This window comes from Cucurbita maxima, unplaced genomic scaffold (genome assembly GCF_002738345.1).
Source record: "Cucurbita maxima cultivar Rimu unplaced genomic scaffold, Cmax_1.0 Cma_Scf00015, whole genome shotgun sequence".
In the NCBI taxonomy this organism is placed as follows: Eukaryota; Viridiplantae; Streptophyta; class Magnoliopsida; order Cucurbitales; family Cucurbitaceae; genus Cucurbita; species Cucurbita maxima.
The window spans coordinates 3,359,343-3,383,457 of NW_019272031.1; the positions used below are offsets into that span (position 1 = coordinate 3,359,343).

Consider the following 24,115-nt stretch of genomic DNA (forward strand, 5'->3'; position numbering starts at 1 on the left):
AAATGTCAAATTTTTTATAATATTTTAAAATTAAATAAAATAAATAAATAAATTCCGGCGTTAAAAATAAAAAATGTTGCATGGAGAGATTCATTCAATACCCCGTTATCACAACTTCAACCATTTCGTTACGGCGTATTATTCATTTCCCCAATTTAATATGCGCACTTTAGCCACTGTTCTTCTAATAAGAGTTTGGTAGCGTAGTTTAGCAGTCACTTCCGTTATGCTAACGTGCGCCTTACACGTACGAAACGTCTCCGTATTGTTACGCAGCCTTTGTATGGTAAGGAGTTTCATGAAAATACAAATTTCATCAACTTTCCATTTTAAAATATATTCTCTACTTTTTATTTCAATTATCACTTTTTTTTTTCTTTTTTTAATATTCCACACGTGTGTATAGTAATTTTATTATTATTATTATTATTATTATTATTAAGAATAAACACAAAAGAAAAGTACACAAAAATAATTATTTATTTTCTTTTTGTTGATTATTCTTTGAATTTATTCAATAATTATATTTATTGAAATTAAATATTGCATTTAGATAAATTTTTCTAAGGGCATTAATAAACTTTTTTTTATTTAATTATATTTTTTAAATATTATTAAAAAATATTACCAGATATGTTTGAAATGGGGTTGGTAAGGATATTTTTATTTTATTTTTTACAAAAAAAAAATAATAATAAAATTTAGAGGTGTTTTTATTAATTTTGTTATTTCTTTAATTAATACTTTTGAGCTCCATAATAAAAATATTTTCTTCAAATAAATTATTAACAACGTCAAATGGCAAGACTTTTGGTATAACCAATCTTTCACTATCAACTATCAGCTCAGTGATAGAACTTGTCTGATAGTGTACTTATCCGATTTTAACCGTGATTTTAGTGTTTAATTTGACTTTTGGGTATTTTTAAAAAAATATAATCTTAAATGGAATCGCAAAATTCAACAAAATTGTTAGTTTTTTAAATTTTTAAAAGACTTTAAAAAATACTCAAATTTACAACGAGTTTAATTAACACTCTTAATAATTAAAAATAAAAATAAAAATTATCGTTAAACTTTTTTTAAAAAAATTGAGAAGTAATATTAAATAATTATCGACTCTTAAAAGTAATATTAAATAATTTTGGGACAATTTATAAAGGTTTTTTTTNTTTTTTTTTTTGTAAATTTTTCATATATTGAATATAATATTTTTTTTTTTTTTATAAAAGTAAAAGTTGTTTATAAGATTTTTAAAATTTTATAGGGGGGTTTTGATCATAGTATTTTTTATTTTTTTTTTAACGTATTAATTAAAGATTAAAAATTTAATAATATTTTTTAAATAAAATAAAAAGAATATTATTAAAATAAAAATAAGAAATTTAAGTTTTTTTAGAAAAAATATAAAAATTTAAAAAACTTAAAAATAATATATTTTTTTTCGATAATGGGCTGTGCCGAATCATTGTATGGCGCGCTCGATGTCACAAGATTTGGGCTTCTTCTCAAATGCGGTTAATGTCCAACCACACGCAGCCTTACCCGAGAACGACGAGAGATTTCACTGGTGCGCAGTTGTTGTTCGAGGACCGGTGAAGGAGAAGCGAGGAGGAGGAGGAGGAGGAAAAAGAAGAAGAAGAGCCAGTAAGTCATGCCGAAGAGAACGACGCATACATACTCCAGCGAAGACGCCGCACCAGATGGACCAGACTCTGATCTCTTCGTTTACTATTGCAAGCACTGTGGATCACACGTCTTAATCACTGGTACTCTTTCTCCCGGACTTCTGTTTCTGTTTATTGTACATTTAAAGCTTGTCGAGAATCAAATACGAAAAGATCAATTACTTGAATGTGTAGTTAACAGCTAGAGATGATTTAGAAGGTTTTTTTTAATATATGGACTGCGTGCAACTCGATGAAAATGTTTGTTCTATTTGAAAGACGGATGTAATCTAGTGTAGTTTTTTTGTTATGGTTTATTGTCAAAATTAAGCTGGAATGAGGAAATTTGGGTGCACTCTGTGCTGTATTCATGCTGAGTTGGTTTCTTCTTTGTGAATTAGAATTTATGAACTAATGACCAGGATTACTTTATATTTCTCTCCTAGCTATCAATCCAAGAAATAAGCATTTTGCGTGGATTTAACCGTACTAATCATACATGCTATAAGATACTCGATTGCAGAAAATGCCAAAAAGGAAGACGGACAAGGCTTTTGCGTTGGACAAGAAGAAGCATCTTGCAAGGTTAAATATCAATGAGGCGGGAAAAGTTCTATTAAAAAGGTAACTTTAATCTTTCTACGTGTGTATCAATCTTTGTGCGTTAAACTTATGTGTTGAAGGATGCGAATAAATTTGCGTTAGAGATGGTCCAAAATTCAAGTTACATGCAAGATCTCAGCCTCACCTGATTGTATGTCTGTTCTTTAGATGGTCTAAGACTGATATTTTTGAGGGGAGGTAACCAATTTGAAGTTCATGACTATATTAACAAATTCAGGTTCAACATAAGGTCAGATTTGTTCTCCGACATTGCTCATTAAAAACTATATGTGTAACTAGGCCCGATGAAAATACTCATTCTATCTGAATGATGGATGTAAAATTGCAATCTCTTTCTGTCTAATTGGTTAAACAAATCATGAGTCAGGAAATCTAGGTGTACTCTGTAGCATCTGCATGTGGAAAGATGATCTGGCCAAGTTTCCTATGCCTTCTTCTCGAAATACGGCACCGGAAACAAAAAGAATAAACATGAGATTCATAATTTGAAAAGAGGAGAGTTTGAGGCATGCATCTTTTTACATGCTAGTCATCTGTAAGAGCTATGAGTCGGAACAATGTCCACCAAGTCTTCCTAAAATATAAAATGACAACCACGTTCGGGGGTGCGCTTTACCTATCTAGGGGCCAATTTCTGATCTCAGACAAAATAGAGTCTAAATGTTGCAGATTTTTTTTTTTTTTTTTAATTTTAAAAATTATGATATATTTATATACCGCATTATGATGGGAAAATATGGATACTTGTTGAACTAAGTAATATGTAGCTTATAATTATTTTTCAGGGGTGAAGGGAAACTTGAAAGGCAATACCGTATGAACTGTATAGGTTGTGGACTCTTCGTGTGTTATCGCTCAGAGGAAGAATTGGAATTTGCTTCTTTCATTTATGTTGTTGATGGTGCACTTAGTACAGTTGCTGCTGAAACCAATCCGCAGGTATTATACCGGTCTACTATAATAAGGGCTTCCACTATCCATTATGCATTGCTCATATTGCTGGTTTTTTACCGTAATCATCTTCATATTAACAATGGAAGAGACTTTCAATCCATTATTGTTTTCGTTTTAACAATGGTTTTTCACAATAAATCTTTACAATTTTGAGTTCCTTTCTTGAAAAATGTCTCAAATGTGAAGAATTAACGAATATGTTGCTGTTATGCTTCGCAATGAAAAATTTCTCAAATGTGCATTTTATTGGTATCTTGAGCTTTAATTGACTCCTGATGGACATAGCATATAGTACGCACACTTTTTAAAAAATGGGTTGCAATATCTTATTATTTTGATAGAATACAGCGTTCTATTATATTATTGTAAAAATAACTGAAATGAAAATGCTGAAAGGTCTTGTGAGTTCTTACCTTTGGCTGGTATTTTGAGCTTTAATTATTTCTTGATGCACGTACAATAATAATATTACTGTATGGTACTTTCTTTACAAAGATGTTCCAATATTTATTGTGATTTGTAAACAACCACATCAATTCTCACTCAATAAACATCTATATTAGGATGCTCCCGTGCCACCCTGTATATCTCAACTTGAAGGAGGACTGGTCCAAGTGGCCATAGAAGTTGAAGATCGAGCACAGCGCTCAGCAATTACAAGTATGAAAGATATAATTGCTGTGATATATCTTTATGCATGTAGTCTTTATTTGTTAGCTTGAATTCAACTATAATTTTGTTAAAGACATAATGTAAAGATTATACATCATTGCATGCAGTCTCTTTATCTGACATCTTAGCATGGGTTTGTGATTCAAATAATTGTAATTAGATAAATCCTTTGATGATTTATATTTGTTATTGTGTAACAAGAAGAAAATGAGCGGTCAAGTTCTGGTACGTAAGATAAGAGTGACTTCTTCAAACTATGACTATATAACAGTCGATGAATTTTGGACTGGAACAATTTTTGTTATTGAAAGCTAGCTCATTGACATACTTTTACTAGTTGTTATTTCACTGGGGAGGTCCGTATATGAAGCCTTGTTCATAATATTAAACATTGTGACAAATATCCTGTAGTCTAGTCCATTTATGAAGAACAATCTCATGAAGAACCAAATCCTAATTAACTGGGAGATTAATGTGTAAGATAAACATCTTTAGGTGGGAATTTGGTTGGTGAACTCTAGGATCAGTCATTTGATACTGTGAGTAACTGATATACATTTTTATCTTGAATGTAATACATGCACTCATATTTTATATTATTTTTCTTGATTATAGACTTCTCTCTCTCACACACACAAAAAAAAGATGACATATTTTCCTTCTACAGGAGTAAATGCTGATGATGTACGTGTTGCTGTTGCTGCACCTGCAGCGCGTGGAGAAGCCAACAATGAGCTTTTGGAGTTCATGGGAAAAGTATGTTCTGATTATATGTTTTAGGCTTTGGATCTTCAATATCTGCTTGATTTCGCATCCTGTTTGAGATTCTGCATGAACTTGAGCCACTTTTTTTTTTCTTAAAAACTATGTTCGGTTAGAAATCACGACTGTTCACAATGATATGATATTGTCTACTTTGAGTATAAGCTCTCATGGCTTTGCTTTGGGCTTCCCAAAAGGCCTCATACCAATGGAGATGTATTCCTTACTTATAGACCCAGATCTTCCACTAAATTAACCAACGTGGGACTCACTCTCAATAATCCTCACTCTCAATAATCCTCACCATGTTCTTCTAAGCAGGTACTGGGACTGAGGCTTAGCCAAATGACTCTTCAACGAGGATGGAATAACAAATCAAAGCTTCTAGTGGTGAGTTGATCACACTTCGTAATATGCTTGATTATTTCCTCTTAGAAAAGCGTAGCATATCACTGTACTCTAGTGTGTTTGGAATATCTAGGGAAAGAAATGCTTTTTTAAGCACCTTTAGAAAAGTTAACAATTTAATATTTTTTGAAAGGGAGTTTTTTGTTTTTTTTTTTTTTTTTTTTTTTTTTTTTCTTTTTTTCAAGAAGTGCTTGAACCGTAAAAGTAATACTCTTCCAGAAGACTTTAACTACACTAAGGCTTCAATTCTGAGTGTTGTTCTTGTTGCATGTTAACGTTGAGAGGTACTTTATCTCAGGTTGAGGATTTGTCGGCCAGGCAGGTGTATGAAAAACTTCTGGAGGCAGTGCAGCCTTGACCTCGACTCTGCTTAAGAGATGTTGTCTTAATTGTTAGTGATAACAATGTTAGTTTTTATATTATTTATAAAAACTATGGGAGATTTCATACCTGATATTGGTTTTAGTTTGGATGAATTATATATATATATATATATATATAATCTTTGCTATATGCAAAAGTTATAATTTCAATTTGTATTTGTTTTTACAAAATGTCTAATTCTTGGTAATTATCTATATTAATAATATTAATTGATGTATTGGTATTATTATTTTTGTTATATTTATAAATACTTTTTTTTAATAATATATTTCTAATACGTTCTCTCTAAATCTTGTTAGATTTGATTATGTTAAAATGAAAATGATAAGCTTGTTGATTTCAATTTTACAAATATATTCTCCATTAAATTATTCTCCATTAAATTATAAATTTGGTTCCTATAAGTTCCATTTTAGTTTCTACTACTTTTAGAATTAGTCCCTAGGGTTTGTTAAAATCCTATTCACCTATTTTCTCTTCCAATAAGTACTTGATAGAGTAATGGCTTATTCGGCGCTAATATCACAATTCATTCATTTTCTGTGCTATTCACAAAAAGTGGCATGAGACATCTATCGGCAGCAGGAGTCTGACATCCGAGCAAGAGGTCAGACCAATCCAATTCATTCTAGTCTGATCCGAATATTTTATCAAATCATAAAGCAAATTTACAACTTACAATTTGGTACGGATGGGAATTCATCAAACTATAATAATAAAATTCTAACTTTATAAACACGGACGGACGGGAACCAAATTTACAATTTGGTATGTATTCCTCGTTCTACAAAACGCAAACCGACAAATATCGTAGCAAAAAAAAGTATTCTCCAAAACTATCTAAAACTAGTCGGTATGCCCATACATGATCGAATTGATATCAACATTTTACAAGGAATGACTTAAATTTCTAATACATTAGCCACCAAGAAGGAAAACAGAGCAATGGGGCCACCAAGATTCAGCAGTGAACAAGGTAAAAAAAAACCTGCAATGGCTTACAACTTGGTCCTATGTCCCATACGCAGCAGAGCAGTGTGATGGCAGTTCCCAAAGTTTCACCAATCATTTGACTCCTTCAGACTTGCAAAGGTTAGTGGAAAGCAACTTCTCCAACTCCACTAATCTGAAAAGATTCAGCCAAATTTATGATCAAATCAACCCATTTTCTTTGAAACCAAGGAGTGATTTAACAAAAAAAAAAAGATGCAAAAACGTCGGAATGTAAGCTTACATTTCGTATTTTCGAAACGCTTCCTTCCGTTTTGCTAAATATACGTCGCTGTCTTTCGGTAGATCGCTAAATGAATCGCCTGCAATACACAAGTAAACTTCATGTAAAATTCACGCTCGGAGTGGTGTGGTCAGTAATTTGAAAGGTTTAAGGACTATTGTCTCCCGAAACTGATTCTGAATATAACTATGATATCCCACATTGATTGGGGAGGAGAACAAAAGACGCTTTAAAAGAGTGTGGAAACCTTCCCCTAGCAGACGCGTTTTAAAGCCTTGAGGGGAAGCTCAAAAGGAAATACTCAAAGATGACAATATCTGTCTGCTGGTGGTAGGTCTGGGTCGTTCCGATAAGTAAATTTGTAAGAAAGGTGACTGGGACAAGATATCTTCAAGCATAAACTTCGGATTTAAGAAAAATATAGAGTGCTGGAAAAGTTTACGTGGAGGCAATGCTGGTTTCATCACAACATCCTTGTGCACTTTTAGAGGAGACTTGTGAGGAGATTTTTCAGGCAGCTGAGAACCCTGCTCAAGAAACAATAAAATTCCGTGACAAAATAAACCCACAAGGCTCAAATTCATCGGTTTACATATGAGATTTCTTCACAAACTATTCATTGAAGAACTTAAGAACACAGGCCAAGATCATCAGTAGAATCATTTACCAAGGAGCATGGAAATTGGGCAGTACTTAGACGATTCAATCAGTTCATGAGACAGAAGAAACTCATTTAGATACCTTTTTCTTTTCCTTTCTTTTCAATATCTTCAAATGACACTTTTTGATGTAGTGCATTAAATGATATCGAGAATGTCTAGAACACAACTGATCTCTGATGGAAGGATTTTCAGTCAACCAATCAGATATTTCCTTTGACTTGACAACCTCATCTTGTTGTAGAGATTCTAACCAAGAATAAACTGGTATCCACTGGTCGGTCCGTTGAAATCGAGCATGTGGAAGGTCGCCCTGGTCACCCTGATCAGCCCGATCAGCTCGATCAACCTGATCACCCTGAATCTCTTCCTTTCCCTGTCATGGAACATAATTTGATTGGAAGGAGACATTTCAAACCATAGTTTTCATAATAATTAAAAATAAATAAATAAATAAATAAAAATGCACCACCACAGATTGAATGGCTAAATGGGAGGACAAGAGGGGAAAGACACTACATTTTACTTAATCGTTCACTGAATTTCTAACCGAAACATAACTCGAACGGGTTAAGTCAATATACTCTCAACCAAGAGCTCAAAGGTTTGAATTATCTACCCACATGTTGTTAACTCAAAAAATCCATAACCTGAATCAGGAAGATGCAAAGATCATCCAGCCTCAATGGAATGGGTCTAGCCAAGTATGGGATAGCCGTGCTTCCCCGCCATGTTGATAGGCACCCCCACCGCTGCTTGGGGTGGGGTAGCACAAGTCCTTTCCTATGTGAAGGGGTGAGCGGTTCTCAAGGAATGAAGCAGCTTGACTTATAGTTTACGAGGGTTTTTTTCTGAAATGTTTGGAGTTATCATGATTGAGGATTATTTATCCATAACAAAGAGAAATCCTAAGACCACTTTGTGACAAATATCAAGCCAACGAAGCCTGAATAGTAATTTGAACACTGGAGTATTATGTAAAGACACAGGTGGGTTTGCATGGAAAACTACCTCTGAAACAAAAACCATAACAATCCAGGCTCTTAAAAGCTGAAATAAAAGCTACATGAATCAAACTGAATGGCCTGGTATTAGAGTGTCATAAGCATTTGCCAATCTTCCTCTAAGGCTCTAAAAGCTCTTTCTAAAGATAAAAGATCCCAAGTTCGGATGGTTAGATGAACACGACTGTCCACAATAATATGATATTGTCTACTTTGAGCATAAACTCTCATGGTTTTGCTTTGGGCTTCCCCAAAATGTCTCATACCAATGGAGATAGTATTCCTTGATTATAAACTCATGATTATTCCCTAAATTAGCCAACGTGAGACTTTCATCCAACACCTCCCCTCGAACAAAGTACGTCTCCCCTTAATCAAGGTTCGACTCCTTTTCTTTTGGAGTCTTAGTCATTTTTTACCATGCCTTCGAGGAGTCTCGACTCCTTTTTCTTTTGAAGTCCTTTGTTCGACATTTGAAGATTCTATTGACAAGGCTAAGTTTAGGGCATGGCTCTGATACTATGTTAGATGAACACGACTCTCCGCAATAGTATGATATTGTTCACTTTTCCCCAAAAGGCCTCAAGCCAAATGAGATAATATTTCTTGATTATAAATCCAAGATCATTCCCTAAATTAATTGGGACTTTCATCCAACACTATAACAGATCATAAAGAACAACAACAGCATGTTTCAATAATAATGCAAGAGAGAAAGTATTGTGAATGATCGTAACCTGAGCGGAAAGTCTCATTAAATTCTGGATAGAAATGAGCCTCTGGCAAAGGTCGGAGCGGGGCATTGATTTGAGGTTTCCAGGTAAAGAGGCATGGTTGGAGTCAATCCAAGCTTCAACCTCTTCCATGGACCCAGCTTTGGCCTCGGGGAAGGAGGAAAGCCACGCTCGCGCCATGACTTCCCATTCTTGAGAGTGATCGCTCTGGTCGCTAGGGTTTAGATCAGATGGTTTAGGCTCTGCTCCTTCTTGGATTTGTTCCGCAGGATTCGACATTTTTCTCGCCCTTCTCTCAGATTAAACTGCTTCGATTGCGATTTCCTGCATCGTCTTCACAAATCCAATTAACGAAAATTTTTGTAGCATCACAAATCTAGAAGTTGAAGAACAACACTTCCCTCATCAATTAATAAAAAACTTTATAATACTCTTAAATGCTATGAAAATCCATAGTATTTTTAATTTAAAAAAATATTTACCCTAATATTTCTTCTTCTTTTTTTTTTTAATTTAAAAAGTATGTATTAATATCATTTATTTTTATAAAAATAAAAAAAAATATTTATCTAAGTTTATAAATATTTTTTTAAATAAGTTAGTTAGGTAGAGAGTATTTTTGAAGTTTTATAAAAATTTAAAAATTAATAATAAAATTTTTAAAAATTTAAGGGTATTTTTTTAAAACGATTGAAAGAAACTATATATTTTTAAAGTGTAAGGATATTTTTTTAGGCTAATTAAAAAATTCAGCTCTATTTTGTATTTTTGTTAATTTAGCCCAAAAAAATAATGTATAATTATTTAGATTATATTTTCTATTTTTAATTTCATCTCTATAATTAAATTAAATTAAATCTAATAAAAATATTACTAAATTAGCAATTCTATGACAGCCTTTGGTTGGCACTTAAACTATCTTACTCTATTTGGAATAAAACATAAGACTTAACAAAGAAAGAAAATGAGTAATTATGAGTAATGATTATTATTATTATTATAAATAAAAATTTGGATCTTGAAACCACGACTACGTTACTTATTTGTCGCTTACAAGAGAGACTACTACTGCCACAAACCAACACGGGTTCTTTCAAGATATTTTGTTTTAACTCGTATGCTTCCTAGAATTACTAGGAGGTCACTACCGTCCAAACTATGCACATTTTTACTTTAGAGTTCTTTCTTGTTATCGAGCCACGTTAGTATAGATAGTAATTTTCATTCTTTTAAATCTTTCTTTCGGATTTGGTGTCGGTTCATTCATGTACACTTCTTTTATTCATGATATTGGGTGTCATAAATGATAAAAACGAAAGTATTGTTAAAATCGCACACACTCCATCTAAATGAACACAAATAATACAAATATGTACCTGAGGAGAGAATACAAATAATACAGAGAGTACATTTCATCCTCTAATATATATAACTATTTATCATATATAGTTTTATTATGACAAAAACCGTTTAGCTATAAATAAGCAGATCCATAATCGATTTATGAGATTTTAAGGTAATTTTTAATGCAACTCCAAAAAAAAATATAAAAAAAAGATGGGATATTCACATTTAGCAAAATTTGGAGGCATCAAAGATTGGATAAATGAAGCTTTGATTAAGCCTCGATTCAAGTGGTTGATGGCTTAGAAGGCACATTAAGGTGTCTTAGAAGGCACATTAAGATGTTCATAGCAGTACAAGACATCATAATTCCCTCATAATGAAGACAAACAAGAGCTACCATTTCATAGCAAGCTAATTTACATTCTAGAACGTCGGGATCGACATCGTTTCTTGCATTACGTGTGACAGATAAGCTGCTGAATATGATGTTTCTATCAACTAGAGAGTACAATGCTATAAAATAAAGCAACCACAACTGCCAACCAATAGAGGAAATAGTATGATCAACCTAAAGCTTCAATCTCCACAATATCAGTACTTTAAAGCGCTAAATTAAGTACATCAGATGGAAACTGTTATCCTTGCAACTAACCAATGCAAAACTATAGTGGATATTGTCTGCTTGTAACATAGGTACTTTGTAACAGGTCAATCAAGTCCACCGTTAATAGATATAGTCTGCTTTGGCCTGTTACGTATCGCCGTTAACTTCACAGTTATAAAATGAGTCCGGCTAGGGAGAGGTTTCTAAACCCTTATATATAAGGAATGTTTCGTTCCAATCTCTAATCGATGTGGGATCTCACAATAACATTGGATGTAAGGGTGTGAAAACCTCTCCCTAGTAGACGCGTTTTAAAACTTTGAGGGGAAGCTTGGAAAAGAAAGCTTAAAGAGGGCAATATCAGCTAGCAGTGGGCTTTTGGGTTGTTACAAATGGTATCAGAACCAGACACCAAGCAGTGTGTCACCCAAGGGGATGGATTGTGAGATCTCACATCAGTTGGAGAGGGGAACGAAGCATTACTTATAAGGGTGTGGAAACCTCTCCCTAGTAGACGTGTTTTAAAACTTAGAGAGAAAGCCTAAAAAGAACAACATCTACTAGCAGTGAACTTAGACAATTACATACTTCCATGTGTTTAAGAACACACTAGCACGAATTAGAACAAATCACTTATAGATCAAGCACTTGTGGGTGTGACACTTGATTGCTAAAAGCATCATTTAAGATCAGCAAAGAGTAAAAGCACTGTCGGACAAACCTCAGAGTTACTCATAGAAGCACTAAAAACTCAACCAGGCAGATCATAGCTATCTCCTGCTGCAATACTCTACGAGGGATGTTAAAATTTTTCAAGCATATCATTCAAATGATAGTTTGATTTTGATCTTAAAGAACATGGTATGGCTACAATACAGAAATACATAAGTTTTAGCCTATAAAACATGTACACAAGTCTTTCTGACCCTATTGTATTAACACCATGAACAACACAAAATATCAGGAAACCACTTCAATGGGTCATACCTGACAAGCAGAATCGCCTCAGTATCTCTCTCTATGAACTATTTTTTCTTCGTAAGTGGTTTAGAACACAAGCTGATCCTTCAAACAAATCCAATAAATAGTTCTCCAAGTCATCCGAACTGTACTTTATATACCTCCCGGCATGTCTCGTGTTCTCTATCTGACTTCCATGTCGTCCCACGAAGGCACGATATGCAGGTAACGCCTTTGCCGATATCGAAATTCGAAGCTCTTCTCGTAGTTGAGGATCTGCTACCTTCCAACCTGTCTGAATTCTATAGAGTTCCTCAAAGCCAGCATTGAAATTTTTGAATTTTTCCTTTAAAGCAGCTAGTTTCAGTGCACTATTAGAGCTCCCAACAGTCCCTTCTTCCTTCAAGAAAGATAACAATCTTCCCCACGAAGCCCTTAGATAGCTCGTTGCATATACCCGAACCTGGCCTCGACGCTTACGGACCCAACGGTCACCCAAGAGCTTCCCAAGCTCAGAATCTTTCACTTTCTGCACTATATATTGTATATTGTTCATGAGAAATATATATTGCAACGAATCGTCCACATAAAGTTTCGATTTCCTCTCAAGATTTCCCTCCAATGATGCTATCAATGAAAACAATCGACGAGCTAACGGAGACATGGTTTCTAGCTCCAAATTCTCACCACCATCATCCCCTAGACGACACGAATCCTCGTCGTCATCGCCTTCTAAAAGTTCATCCAGAGTGTTGCTATAAACAACAAGCAATCTTAAGTAATTCATGACGTAACGAGCGAGCGGATGAATCTCAGCATTTAGCATCGTTTTCTTAGAAGTCTCACTACGAACAGCATTCTCAAATTCACAAAATGTACCTTTAGCAGCCTCTCCCAGCCTAGAAAGCACTCCCTTCGCCTCGTCGATCACGAATTCATCAGGAACCATAGCCTGCAAGTCCGGTAGAACGTATGCCAGAGCTTCATACATATCGAGAATTCGAAATAGCTTCTCAACTGATCTTTCCCCTATAGCAATGGCCTCTGCAAAATTGAGTAATTTCCTGACGCACCCTTTGGCAATCTCATTGAAACAACCTTCCTCAGAGTCGTCAGAACCACTAAAGATATAATCACAGAGTCGTTTTTCGCCAGTTAAAAGAACTCGAACACTGACCTTAACAGCTTGGATCCATTTCTTCATCTTCTCATCCAAAGATTTCCAGTCAATTTTCTGGATATCCTCAATTCCAAGCTTCTCAACTCCAAGAACAACCAAGCACTCATCTAAAGCATCGCGGCGGACGCTAATATACACATTCAGACACTCTCTTTCGTATCCAGATCGAATCATTCGGTCCACGATCTCCTTCAGATCATCGACGGCGTCAGGATTGATCAAATCGACGCGCAAATCGTCGCCCAAACTGATACCACGCTCATGGAAAATCCCCGAACCACGGTCAACATCGGCAAAGGATTCGAACTCATCGGAATTTTCGCCTTCGTGTGAAGCAAAAGAGAGGGCAACCCTACGAATTGAACCGTGGAGATGCTCCGCATCCAGCGGAACAGTGCTCCGAATCAACATATGACGAAACTCATCCTCAAACCGCGACATAGCGATCTGGATCGCGTTCTCAGCACGCTCGACGATCTTAGCCGAATCAGACTGAATTGACAACTCGTCCATCCAGTGAAGAATATCATCCACCGCCGATAAGTACTCCGCTGCCTCATCCGGCGCATCCTCCCAAAACAGGGAGTTCCGAGAAGCTCCCTGACCGGAATCCCAACGAAGAATCACTTTCTCAGCAGCTTCAAATCGATCCCCCTCCCTCTTCGAATCTCCACTGTTGACCAAACTGGTGATATTAGATAGACGATTATCGAAGCTAGAGAAGATCAAAAGCATGTCGTCTCGAACCTCCTTAGGAGTGTTGAGACTTTTGAGTATCTGCTGAGCCGTAGCCATAACTCTATCTTCACCACCGCCACCGCCACCGCCACCGCCGCCAATACTGGTGGTCGTCGTCGCCATTCTACACAAATTCCGTCAATCAACAACCTCTCTACCCCAAACAAGATTCAAACCCTCAAAAAAAAACTGGAGAAAAAAAAAAGGGTTTCTAAGAAAAATTGAAATGAACGACGGAACGTCAAGAATTTATGAGAGAATTGTTAACAAAATTTCATTGGAAATGTGAAACCCAAAATCTTTTTTTCTCCTTATTTATTTATTTAATTTGTTGGAACAAATAGAAAATGTGTGTGGGTGTGGGCCCCACTCCGACTTAAATTCTCCAAACAGTAGCCGGCTTGTTTGCCTGACGACTAAAATAACAACTGTTAAAAGATATTTAATTTTTTTAATGAATTAATTAATTAATTAAATTCGGTGAATTATCCCAATATTTTTTAAATATATTTTCCTAATTTTTTATTGATTGTAAATTACAATTTGAGCATGATTGGCGTGGACCGATGACTTTCAACATTGGAATTTTTTAGGCCGGTTCGTTCGCATACGTGCGGTTTGGTCCGGTCGATTATTGTCCAAACCGACCGGTGGGGTCGGGTCTGACACTTTTCGTGGTCTAATGTCCCTCTTGCCCCCCAATTTTGACCCATCTTATAAATAACATATTATAATATTTAAGCAAAATTAATAAAAATACTTCTTTATTTTATATTTTATCTCAAAAAATCTTTAAATTTTAAAATAACTTTATAAATAAATTGCTAATATTTTATTTCAAAAAACGTATTAATATTTCCAAAAAAAAATGTAGGTTAATAATATATCTTCAACAATTAATTCTATAGCTTCTTTGTTGGTCTCCCGAGACAGAGGAGGGTAGGTTAGTTGAAAAAAAATAGTTTTCACACCCTTATAAAGAATGTTTCGTTTTCGTCTCCAACTCATGTGAGATTTTCTTTCTCGTATATAATTCTAATACTATTTGTAACAGTACAAGTACACTGCTAGCCGATATTGTCGCATTTATCCTTTTTCTTTTTCAAAGTTTTAAAACGAGTTTGTTAAAGAGAGATTTTTAGGCCATTTGTTTCGTGGTTGAATATTACATAAATTATTATTACTTTTTATTTAGTTAAAATAATATTGAAAATGACTTAATTTTAGAAAATAAAATAATGGGATAAAAGAAATAAAGAAGTGGCACGTGCCTACTTTCCAAAGCTAGACTCAATATTATAATTATAATAATAATAATAATATGTTTTTATTTTAACGAAAACCCTAAAATCTACCAATCACAACTGCGGATTTAAAATTAATTTTGTGAATAATTAATAATATTATTTTATTGAAAATTGTCAGTCAACGTAGAATATGACAAATATTATTGAAAAAATGTGTTTGAATCGTTCATTTTATTTTATTTTGTCTTTTTATCTTTTTTTTTTTTTTTTAAAGGAAACCAAATTGAATGGTCAATTTTCAGTAGTGGAATTTTGTGGCTTCATTAATTGTTAAGTATTTATGAAATTGAGGTAATTTTTAAAATACAAATTTAATTAGAATTTGTAAGGTTTTTACAAAATTGTAAAAAATAATATTTTCAAAGAAGAATTATTCTATTTTATTTTTAGATTTGACAAAAAAAAAAAAAAAAAATTATAAACTTTCATGACTAAAAAAAATCATTATGAAAATTTATAATCACAACTTTTTTAAAATTATTATGAAGATTAAGAATATTCAATCTTTGCAACCGATATTAGTGATGTTTTGTGACTTATGAATGTTTAATATATGAATTTTATAATATTTTAGTTATTAATGTAACATGTACGGTAGATAGGTATAATTTTTTTTTTAAATAAATAAATATCCTAAGCCCAACCCGACCCTCTAATTTAGGGTTGTGAAGTCTATTTTGGTTGCTTGAATCACCAAATTAACAAATCTAAGATTTCAGGCTGATTCAAAAAATTTACCTAACCAAACTCATATACTTAGGGAAACCATCTTTATAATTATCCAGAAATAAAATACTTTATTTTTTTTAAAATAGTAGAATTTTGAGTTGGTTAGGGTTGATATTTTTATGGTTGGGTCAATTGGACTAACTTAAAAATAGGATTACAACTCAGTCCTATCCTAATTTTAAGATTGGTACAAAGATTGGGTTGTGAACCCAACTCAGCTGCATTGGGTTGAATTGGATTGCGAACTTTATTTGAATTGCTTGAGTCACCAACTCAACCAACCTAAAATTTTGGTTGGTTCAAAAGATTTACCTAACCCAACTCATATACACTTGAAACCATAGTTATAATACAAAAAAATTCTTTTATGATTAGGTTAACAATAGGGTTACAACTCAATCCTACCATAGTTTTAAGATTAGTAGAAGATTGAGTTGTGAATCCAACCCAACCCAACTCGATCAAGTTGGGTTGTGAACTCTAATTAAGTTGTTCGAGTCATCAACTCAACCAATCTAAAATTTCAGCCGGTTCATAAGATTTATCTCTAATCCAACTCAAATATACGTTAAATCATCACTAAAATACAAACAAAAAAAACCAAAAAAAAAAAAAAAGTGGACTTGGTAAAGAACTTCAAGTACATGTCAAGTCTATTTAATGTGGTGTAGATTTGGAAATGATGTGGGAACCTAAAAAAACTCCAAATTGTTGACCAAGAAACAGCCAAACAAACCAACATCCACGCACGCAGGGTGCCGCGGTTTGACAGTGTGGCGCGCGCCGTGTGCCATTCGCGTTTGGTTTTGGCATTCCATCGGCGCACCCTCCTTAATAATAATACTTAATGCCCCATCTGCCGTCTCATTCACGACGCTATTGCTCTCTTACTCCGCGCTTTGTGCCTTTGATTTTACAATTAATACCATTTTTCAAACTATAAACTTGTTTTCATTATCATCTTAATTCTTTAGCTACAAAATCCGTTCATATTTGAAATTTTATCGATTCAATTAAAGTTATGTAACGGATATTGTCTAGTTTGACCTGTTATGTATCGTCGTTAGCCTCACAATTATCAACGCGTCTACTAGGAAGAGATTTTTATCCCCTTATAAAAATGTTTCATTCTCCTCTCCAACAATGTGGGATCTCACAATCCAACCTCCTTGGGTGTCTAGTGTTTTCACTGATACACCGTTCAGTGTCTGACTCTTATACCATTTTTAATAGCATTATCCACTTTGACTAGTTACGTGTTTTAAAATGTGTATGCTAGAGAGAGATTCCTATATTTTTTTTAATTGATTTTGTAGTTTTTTTTAGAAATTATTATTAAAAACTCAAAAGCATAGTTTTATTTTATTATTATTATTAATTTTATTTTAAGTATGTCGTCAGGTTCGAAACCGCGGCTCGTTTATTTTATTAATTTATTTATTATTTTAATTGGTTTTTTTATCTACACAAAATGTAAAGTTGTCTGTTCTTCAAATTATTAATTTAATTGTTGGTTTATACGTCAAAATTCTCAATATTTTAATCCTATTATTATTTATATTATTTATTTTAAAAATATTCGATTCAAAAAATAATATTGGAAGTGGGGTTGCATTTACCATAATGCCACTAAAAAAAGGTCATAGGTATCAGCCAACTATTAGTATTGTCCTCTTTAAAATACGAGTCAGAGAGATGTTTACATGACTTTATAAGAAATATTTCGTTGTCCTCTCTAACCTGATGTAGGATCTCACAATCTACTTCCATGAGAGGTTTCCACGCGCCTTATAAGGAAATGTTTTGTTCTTCTCTCCAACCGATGTGAGATCTCACAATCCACTCTCTTAAGAGCCCAACGTCCTCGCTAACACACGATCCAGTGTCTGGTTCTAATACCATTTGTAACAGCTCAAGCCCACCGCTAACATATATTGTTTCCTTTGTGCTTCCTCTCACGATTTTAAAACGTGTTTGCTAGAGAGAGGTTGTCACACCCTTGTAAATAATGATTTGTTCTCCTCTTCAATCGATGTACGATCTCACATTATCAGTTCGACAATGCAAGGTGCTCTTAGGCAAAGAAGGAGTACCTCCTTACAAATGGGGTCGTGTGACCTAGCTTGATAATAGTGCAACTTTTCATACTTTTAGAGAACTTCCCTCAAGGAGATGAAAAACGAAAGCAATTGAATGCTAATTTTAAATTATTAACTAAGTTATTTATATTTCCAAATATTGTTTATGGATATTTAAAAGATATCAAAGATATTAATTTGGAACGATAAAGTCAATATATAGATATATATTTTAATATTGGTTATATCACTAAATATGTTTATTAGTTTATCGATGATAAATATATGTTATTGATAGGCACAAAAATGACGTATTAGTGATAAACGTCAACAACCGATGTGATATATCCTATAAAAATTGTATGTCAATAGGATAAAAAAGAAAATTAAAAAAAATGTCCTAATTTAAAACCCTCAAATTTTATTTTTTACTAGTCAATTTCGGTCAAATCAAATAATCCAAAATTAAGTGTCGACCCGAATCCATCGATTATTGGGCTTGTCCAAACTCGGCCCATTTTTTGATGGGCCGAAGGCGATGGTATAGTTGGAATTTGAAGATACTTGCATACATATAGATATATATATATATATATGTATGTATGTATGTACATATGTATATATATGTATGTATGTACATATGTATCTATGTATGTATGTATGTATGTATGTATGTATGTATGTATGTATGTATGTATGTATGTATATATGTATGTATGTATGTAGCCCAAATTATGTGCACTCTATCTATTTCGGGTTGGGGGCTCCTTCTCCTTCTTCACACTCCGCTTCATATTGTTGACAGAAAAATTGTTGAGATATAATATTTTGAGAATATATTAGTTATAAAATATATCTCAAATATTATTTCTTAATATTCTTTTCTTTATAGTTTGATTTATATGGTATATTTTATTTTATTTTCAATATTTAATTAGTTTATATTTTTCTTATTTGTAAGTATTAGTTGCTCGTATCCTATTCAAAGATTATGAATATCAATGACAATACATATATTCGATTTAATTCTATTTATATTTCTCATTCTTAACAGAAAGAACAAAATCAATTTTATATCATATCTAAGAGATTCCTGGGTTCGGGCGGATCATTATCAATTTTTCTATTCGTTAGGATCCCAACCGAGTATGTTATATTTCTAATAAGTCATGAAATAAATCAGAATCATTCTCATATATATAAAAGAAAAAAATAGTTAAAAATATTATTTTAGTCATCATTTAAAATTCGTTTATATTATATACACGCACAGAGAGCATTATTAATATACATTGATTTTAGATACTGAACGAGTTTAACACACAGTTAATGTAGAATTTGGGGTAAATTAGTATACATTTAAGTTGAAGATTTATATAATATTTTATATTTTAAATAATTTTTAGTTTGGAATATTAAAATAGAGTGATTTCAATGAGGAGTAATATTTGTGAAATATTTTAATATTTTCCACGTGGGATATTCATGTTAAAAAGAGGAGGAAGTAAAAAATAAAATAAAAAGAATTTTAAAAAGGTAAAAGTGATGTCAAACAACAATAGAAAGCTTTGCCTTTAATAATCAAATATCATTCAGTTTCCACATTCACACCGTCTCCGAACTGCTCTATTCTGTTTACACCGTCGTCGTCGTCGTCTTCCAGGTCATCGTCCTCGATCAGCCACCGGTCAAACGGCGCACATTCCGTCTTGTGTTGCAATTTCCAGTCCAGAGCTTGGCAACCTCGTGAGCAATAATTTACATTACCACAAACCGAGCACCGCCGGAACTCATGAAGCCGAGTCTCTGGCCTTCCACAGCCACTATTCGAGCAGAGTCTCAAACCTTCAGCGATAAATCCACGGCCAGAAGTGAACCAATCTCTTAAAAATTGATTCGCCGGATGAACCTCCGGCGCCGGAATGTTGTAGCCGAAATCACTGAGAAGCGAACCGCTGGAGTCCGTCGTGGAAGGGCGGTCGACGGAGCAGTTGAGACGGCGGAGAGAGGAGTTTGTTATCGACGCGAGCTCACGCGCGTTGGCTTCGATTAAGAGACGACGTCCCTCGGACGCGTTTTGAGCGACGCCGTAACCGTCTTGAAGACAGTGACCGAGTTCACGAAGCGCATCGATATGACCGAGACAAGCGGCTCGTCCGCACAAAGCCACACCTGCACGAAGATTCTTGTCGCTCTTAGAACCACCGCTTCCATTAAACTGTACGATTGCGAGTGAGTAGAGCGCCAACGGATGAGATTTAATCGCGGCCTTCGCCATTAACGAAGCTCCATTTCCTCTGTTCTTCATACAATAAAATTCGACCTGCAAAAAACGAAATCAGCAAACAAATCATAACCAAATCTGAAATTACAGAGAGAAAAATCAATCGATTATACGGACCATTCCTAGAGTGTAGCACGCTTCAACATTACCGGCAGAAACGCACAATTTCAGGAATCGATGAGTCGATTCGCACCAGTTTTTAATTCGGATTTCAAATGCTTTAGGTCCGGCTTTCGATAGCACCATCGGATGCAGAGCCAATCGATTGAACCTCTTACATCTATGATTCGTCTCATGAACATCAAATGAAAATCACAACAGAAATAGAAATTAAAGAAACCACAAGTTACGCGATTCTTACGTCAACATAACATTGACGAGATCTGAAGGAGAAGAAGCGTTGGCGCTAAGTTTGCCGAGGAGGAGGACGAGTAAATCATCCGGCAAATCGTCGAAGAGATCATGAATCCCGGCGGCGGTGGTGGTCGAAGTTCTCCTTCTTTTATTGCACACCATTCCAGAGTGTAATAGATTAGTCGTCGTTGTGGCCTTCACCTTGAAAATGGAACCGTCATGAAAGGACTGCAAACGATTGAGGTCCGTTAATGGAGGATTAAAGGAAGCCAGATTTGGATCGTAGTTAGAGCATGAAGTGATCTCAAAATGAATCGGGTGCGTTAAATTTATATCTCTAGCGAACCAGCAACGGTGGGGAAGTGTCCAGACAGATTTAGATGGGTCCCCACGGTTCGAGCCAGTCAGCTTCTAAATAAATATAAAATTTTAATTATTTAATTAATTAATCAGCTTAGTAAGACCGTAATCATGTTTTGTATGTAAAGTTTGACCGAGTTAGAGTGTAAAACTCAACCTCATTTTTCAATTCCTAAATATTTAAATAAAAATTACTTATTGTCTTTGGTTTAAAAAAACAATAATAGTCTACATATAACATATTATATTAATATTATAATATCATACTGATATATTACATTATTAACCTCGATTACAACCGTAAAATATTTTAAATATTAGTAAAGTTAAATTGAGTTGTAAACTTTATTTTCGTATCCGCTGAGTTGACCTAACCAAAAAAGTTACAAAATTCCCCGACCAATGTGGGACATTACAATCCACCCCTCTTTCGGCCCAGTGTTCTCCCTGGGACTTGTTCCCCAGCTTTTTTACTGGCATATTGACTCGTGTCTATCCTCCGTTCGGGGAACAACGAGAAGGCTGACACATCGTCCGATGTCTGGCTCTAATATCATTTGTAATGACCCAAGCACACCGTTAGTAGATATTGTCCGCTTTGGGCTTTCCCTTACGGGTTTCTCCTCAAGACTTTAAAACGCATCTGCTAGATGGGCCAACTGAGTTAGTCAGGTATTGAAAGCTCTCCCTATATTGAATAGAATGAATAGTGAGAAAGACTTTTCCAAATTCTCTCAAATCGATCGAGAATTTCATCATCTATTAGGTCAACCGAGTTAGTCAAGCAAGCCATCCACGTCAAAGAACCTTTCTTCTAGCCGTGAATCCTATTATCGATCAAAATCAGGGTAGATCCAATTCATTGGCAAATGAAAAATCGATCATTTTAACCCGAGGAAAAAATGCGGCCGTACATGGAAATTTCGGGATATAATAATTAATAAAAAATAAAATTCAAAACATAGTTCATAGATTTTTTATTTTTAAGGAAATATGGTTGATAGATTGGCTAACAAAAAGAGAATGATTAAAGAAATGTCATGATACACGTGGCTTGACCGGCTAATTTTTCTATTTGTACAATTAAAGTAAAAAAAATATATATATTATTTTTTAAATATTAGAATTAGTCCTATAATCTGGTAAAATTCAAGTAAATAGTGTATAAAAAACCATCATGTGTTAAAATCGTGAGGTTGACAGTAATATGTAACAAGTTAAAATGGACAATATCTGTTGACGATAGACACAAGTTGTTATAGTGGCATTAAAGCCAGGTACCGAACGTTGTGCCAGCGAGAACACAAGGTTTTTAAGGGAGTAGATTGTGAGATCCCACATAGGTTGGAGCTATTACAGTAGGTTCCGAGCGGTGTGCCAACGAAATGATAGGCCTCTAAGGAAGTAGATTGTGAGATATCACATAGGTTGGAACTATTATAGTGGTATTAGAGTCAAGTTCCGAACGGTTTGCCAATAATATATATAAATTTTCTATAGAAATTTATTAAAATTAGTTTAAATAATAATAATTTTTAAAAATATATAGAAAATTTCTAAATAAGAGATATTTTTGTAGGGACATTATAATATTATTATTTTATTCAACGAGATGAATTATTGAATTTTAAAGCAATGGATAAGGCTCTTGAAAAAAATATGTGGAAGTTGGTGGCTCATGCCATCCTCTTAATAATTTCCATACCACAAAATAAAATAAAAAAATAAAAAAAGAAGAGATATTTAAAGAAAAAAAAAAGTATGGGAAATATCGTAAACTCTTTATTTATTTATTATTTAATTAAAAATGATCATAAAATCACTATTATTATAATATTTAATGCTTGTAATATATGTCGATGTCGGTGATCGTGCTGTGACTTGAAATATGGATATTTGAATTTTATTAGACTATAGTTGTTAATGTGAATAAATAAAAAAATTTAAAAGTCAACAACTCGACTACCTAATTAGAAATGCTATTCGAGTTATTCGACTTACCAACCTAGCAAATTTGAAATTTCGAGTTGGTCTAAAATTTTTATGACACCCGAGCAAATGAATGATACATAAATGAATCGAGACCACATCTGAATGAGAGTAGTCTTAAGGATATGATAACTACGAAATGAAAGTTACTACCTATACTGATAAGATGCACCTTCATTTTCGGTGGATCAATCAGAGGAATTTCATAGTTAAACGTGTTTTGCTTGGAATAATTGTATGTTAAGTGTCATCTGAGATTTTTCTCAGAAGGCAAAACATGTTGATATGTGAGAATAGGTTTCACTCTAGAGCAAGTAACGTGACCATGTCACAGAAGAATACCGAGGCTATCTAGCCTTGAAATTTGGTAATTTGAAAAGAAGCAAGAATGGAAGACTGAATGTGAACATGGACAAAAGGTCGAGAATTATTACACGAAATTCGTTTGACCCATATGTTCCCCCTGCCTCCAAGCATCCCCTTGGCCATCATATTAACATATTCTTAGAGGATGTTGAATTTGACCCATAATTTAATTTTAAATTCAAAAGTTTAGTTTTTCTTGCCTTGTAATAAAATAAATCTAAATATCTTAGGTTAAAGTATTATATGAACCACTAACGAACAAAACACATATTTACTGTCTGAAACAACTCAAATTCATCGCTGACAGATATTGTCTTTTTTGAACTCTCCCTTACGAGCTTTCCCTCAAGGCTTTATAGTGGGTAAAGGTTTCGACCGCTTATAAATGATGTTTTGTTCTCCTCCCTAATTAATGTAGGATATCACAATCCACCCCCTTCAGGGCCAAGCGTTCTTACTGGCACTTGTTCTTTTCTCCAATTGATGTGGGATCTCCACCAAATCTATCACTGGTAGTGCCTTAAATCACATTTGAGAGCAATATTTTAGAAAACGTGAGCTAGGAAATACATTGAAAATAATTTGAAAGAAAACAATGTTATAAGCTAAAAACGAGTAGGCAACAACAATGACTTTGATAACATATAACCCGAGTAGGAAGAACTGACAACTAGTCATATCCTTCTATAGTATATTTTAGAACATTTTAGCCTTGAC

General features: G+C 34.0%; 4 protein-coding genes across 6 annotated transcripts; 1 reads left to right on the top strand and 3 right to left on the bottom strand.

The window, feature by feature from the left end:
• The first annotated feature begins 1,504 nt into the window (after positions 1-1,504).
• LOC111490174 (UPF0235 protein At5g63440-like) lies at positions 1,505-5,571 on the top strand. 2 transcript variants are annotated; one of them, XM_023138691.1, is made up of 7 exons: positions 1,505-1,769; positions 2,177-2,291; positions 3,077-3,230; positions 3,809-3,905; positions 4,585-4,673; positions 5,001-5,069; positions 5,386-5,571. In XM_023138691.1, the coding sequence occupies exons 1-7, from the start codon at positions 1,655-1,657 to the stop codon at positions 5,443-5,445; spliced, it is 699 nt and encodes a 232-aa protein (XP_022994459.1). In that variant the 5' UTR covers positions 1,505-1,654; the 3' UTR covers positions 5,446-5,571. The 2 variants fall into 2 exon arrangements, with proteins under 2 accessions (XP_022994459.1, XP_022994460.1); XM_023138692.1 differs by having other exon boundaries at positions 1,661-1,769; positions 2,191-2,291.
• Positions 5,572-6,170: 599 nt separating this feature from the next.
• LOC111490167 lies at positions 6,171-9,518 on the bottom strand. The gene is made up of 5 exons (XM_023138681.1): positions 9,106-9,518; positions 7,447-7,740; positions 7,148-7,232; positions 6,706-6,784; positions 6,171-6,597 (listed from the first exon to the last, which is right to left on the bottom strand). The coding sequence occupies exons 1-5, from the start codon at positions 9,379-9,381 to the stop codon at positions 6,537-6,539; spliced, it is 795 nt and encodes a 264-aa protein (XP_022994449.1). The 5' UTR covers positions 9,382-9,518; the 3' UTR covers positions 6,171-6,536.
• A 2,299-nt stretch (positions 9,519-11,817) lies between these two features.
• Positions 11,818-14,231, bottom strand: LOC111490099 (exocyst complex component EXO70B1-like). Of its 2 annotated transcripts, XM_023138586.1 has the most exons (2): positions 13,941-14,033; positions 11,818-13,866 (listed from the first exon to the last, which is right to left on the bottom strand). In XM_023138586.1, the coding sequence occupies exon 2, from the start codon at positions 13,704-13,706 to the stop codon at positions 12,072-12,074; it is 1,635 nt and encodes a 544-aa protein (XP_022994354.1). In that variant the 5' UTR covers positions 13,707-13,866; positions 13,941-14,033; the 3' UTR covers positions 11,818-12,071. The 2 variants fall into 2 exon arrangements, with proteins under 2 accessions (XP_022994354.1, XP_022994353.1); XM_023138585.1 differs by having other exon boundaries at positions 11,818-14,231.
• A 5,322-nt stretch (positions 14,232-19,553) lies between these two features.
• LOC111490141 (F-box protein At5g50450-like) lies at positions 19,554-20,988 on the bottom strand. Its single transcript, XM_023138648.1, has 3 exons — positions 20,691-20,988; positions 20,447-20,609; positions 19,554-20,368 (listed from the first exon to the last, which is right to left on the bottom strand). The coding sequence occupies exons 1-3, from the start codon at positions 20,843-20,845 to the stop codon at positions 19,634-19,636; spliced, it is 1,053 nt and encodes a 350-aa protein (XP_022994416.1). The 5' UTR covers positions 20,846-20,988; the 3' UTR covers positions 19,554-19,633.
• Between the last annotated feature and the right edge of the window lie 3,127 nt (positions 20,989-24,115).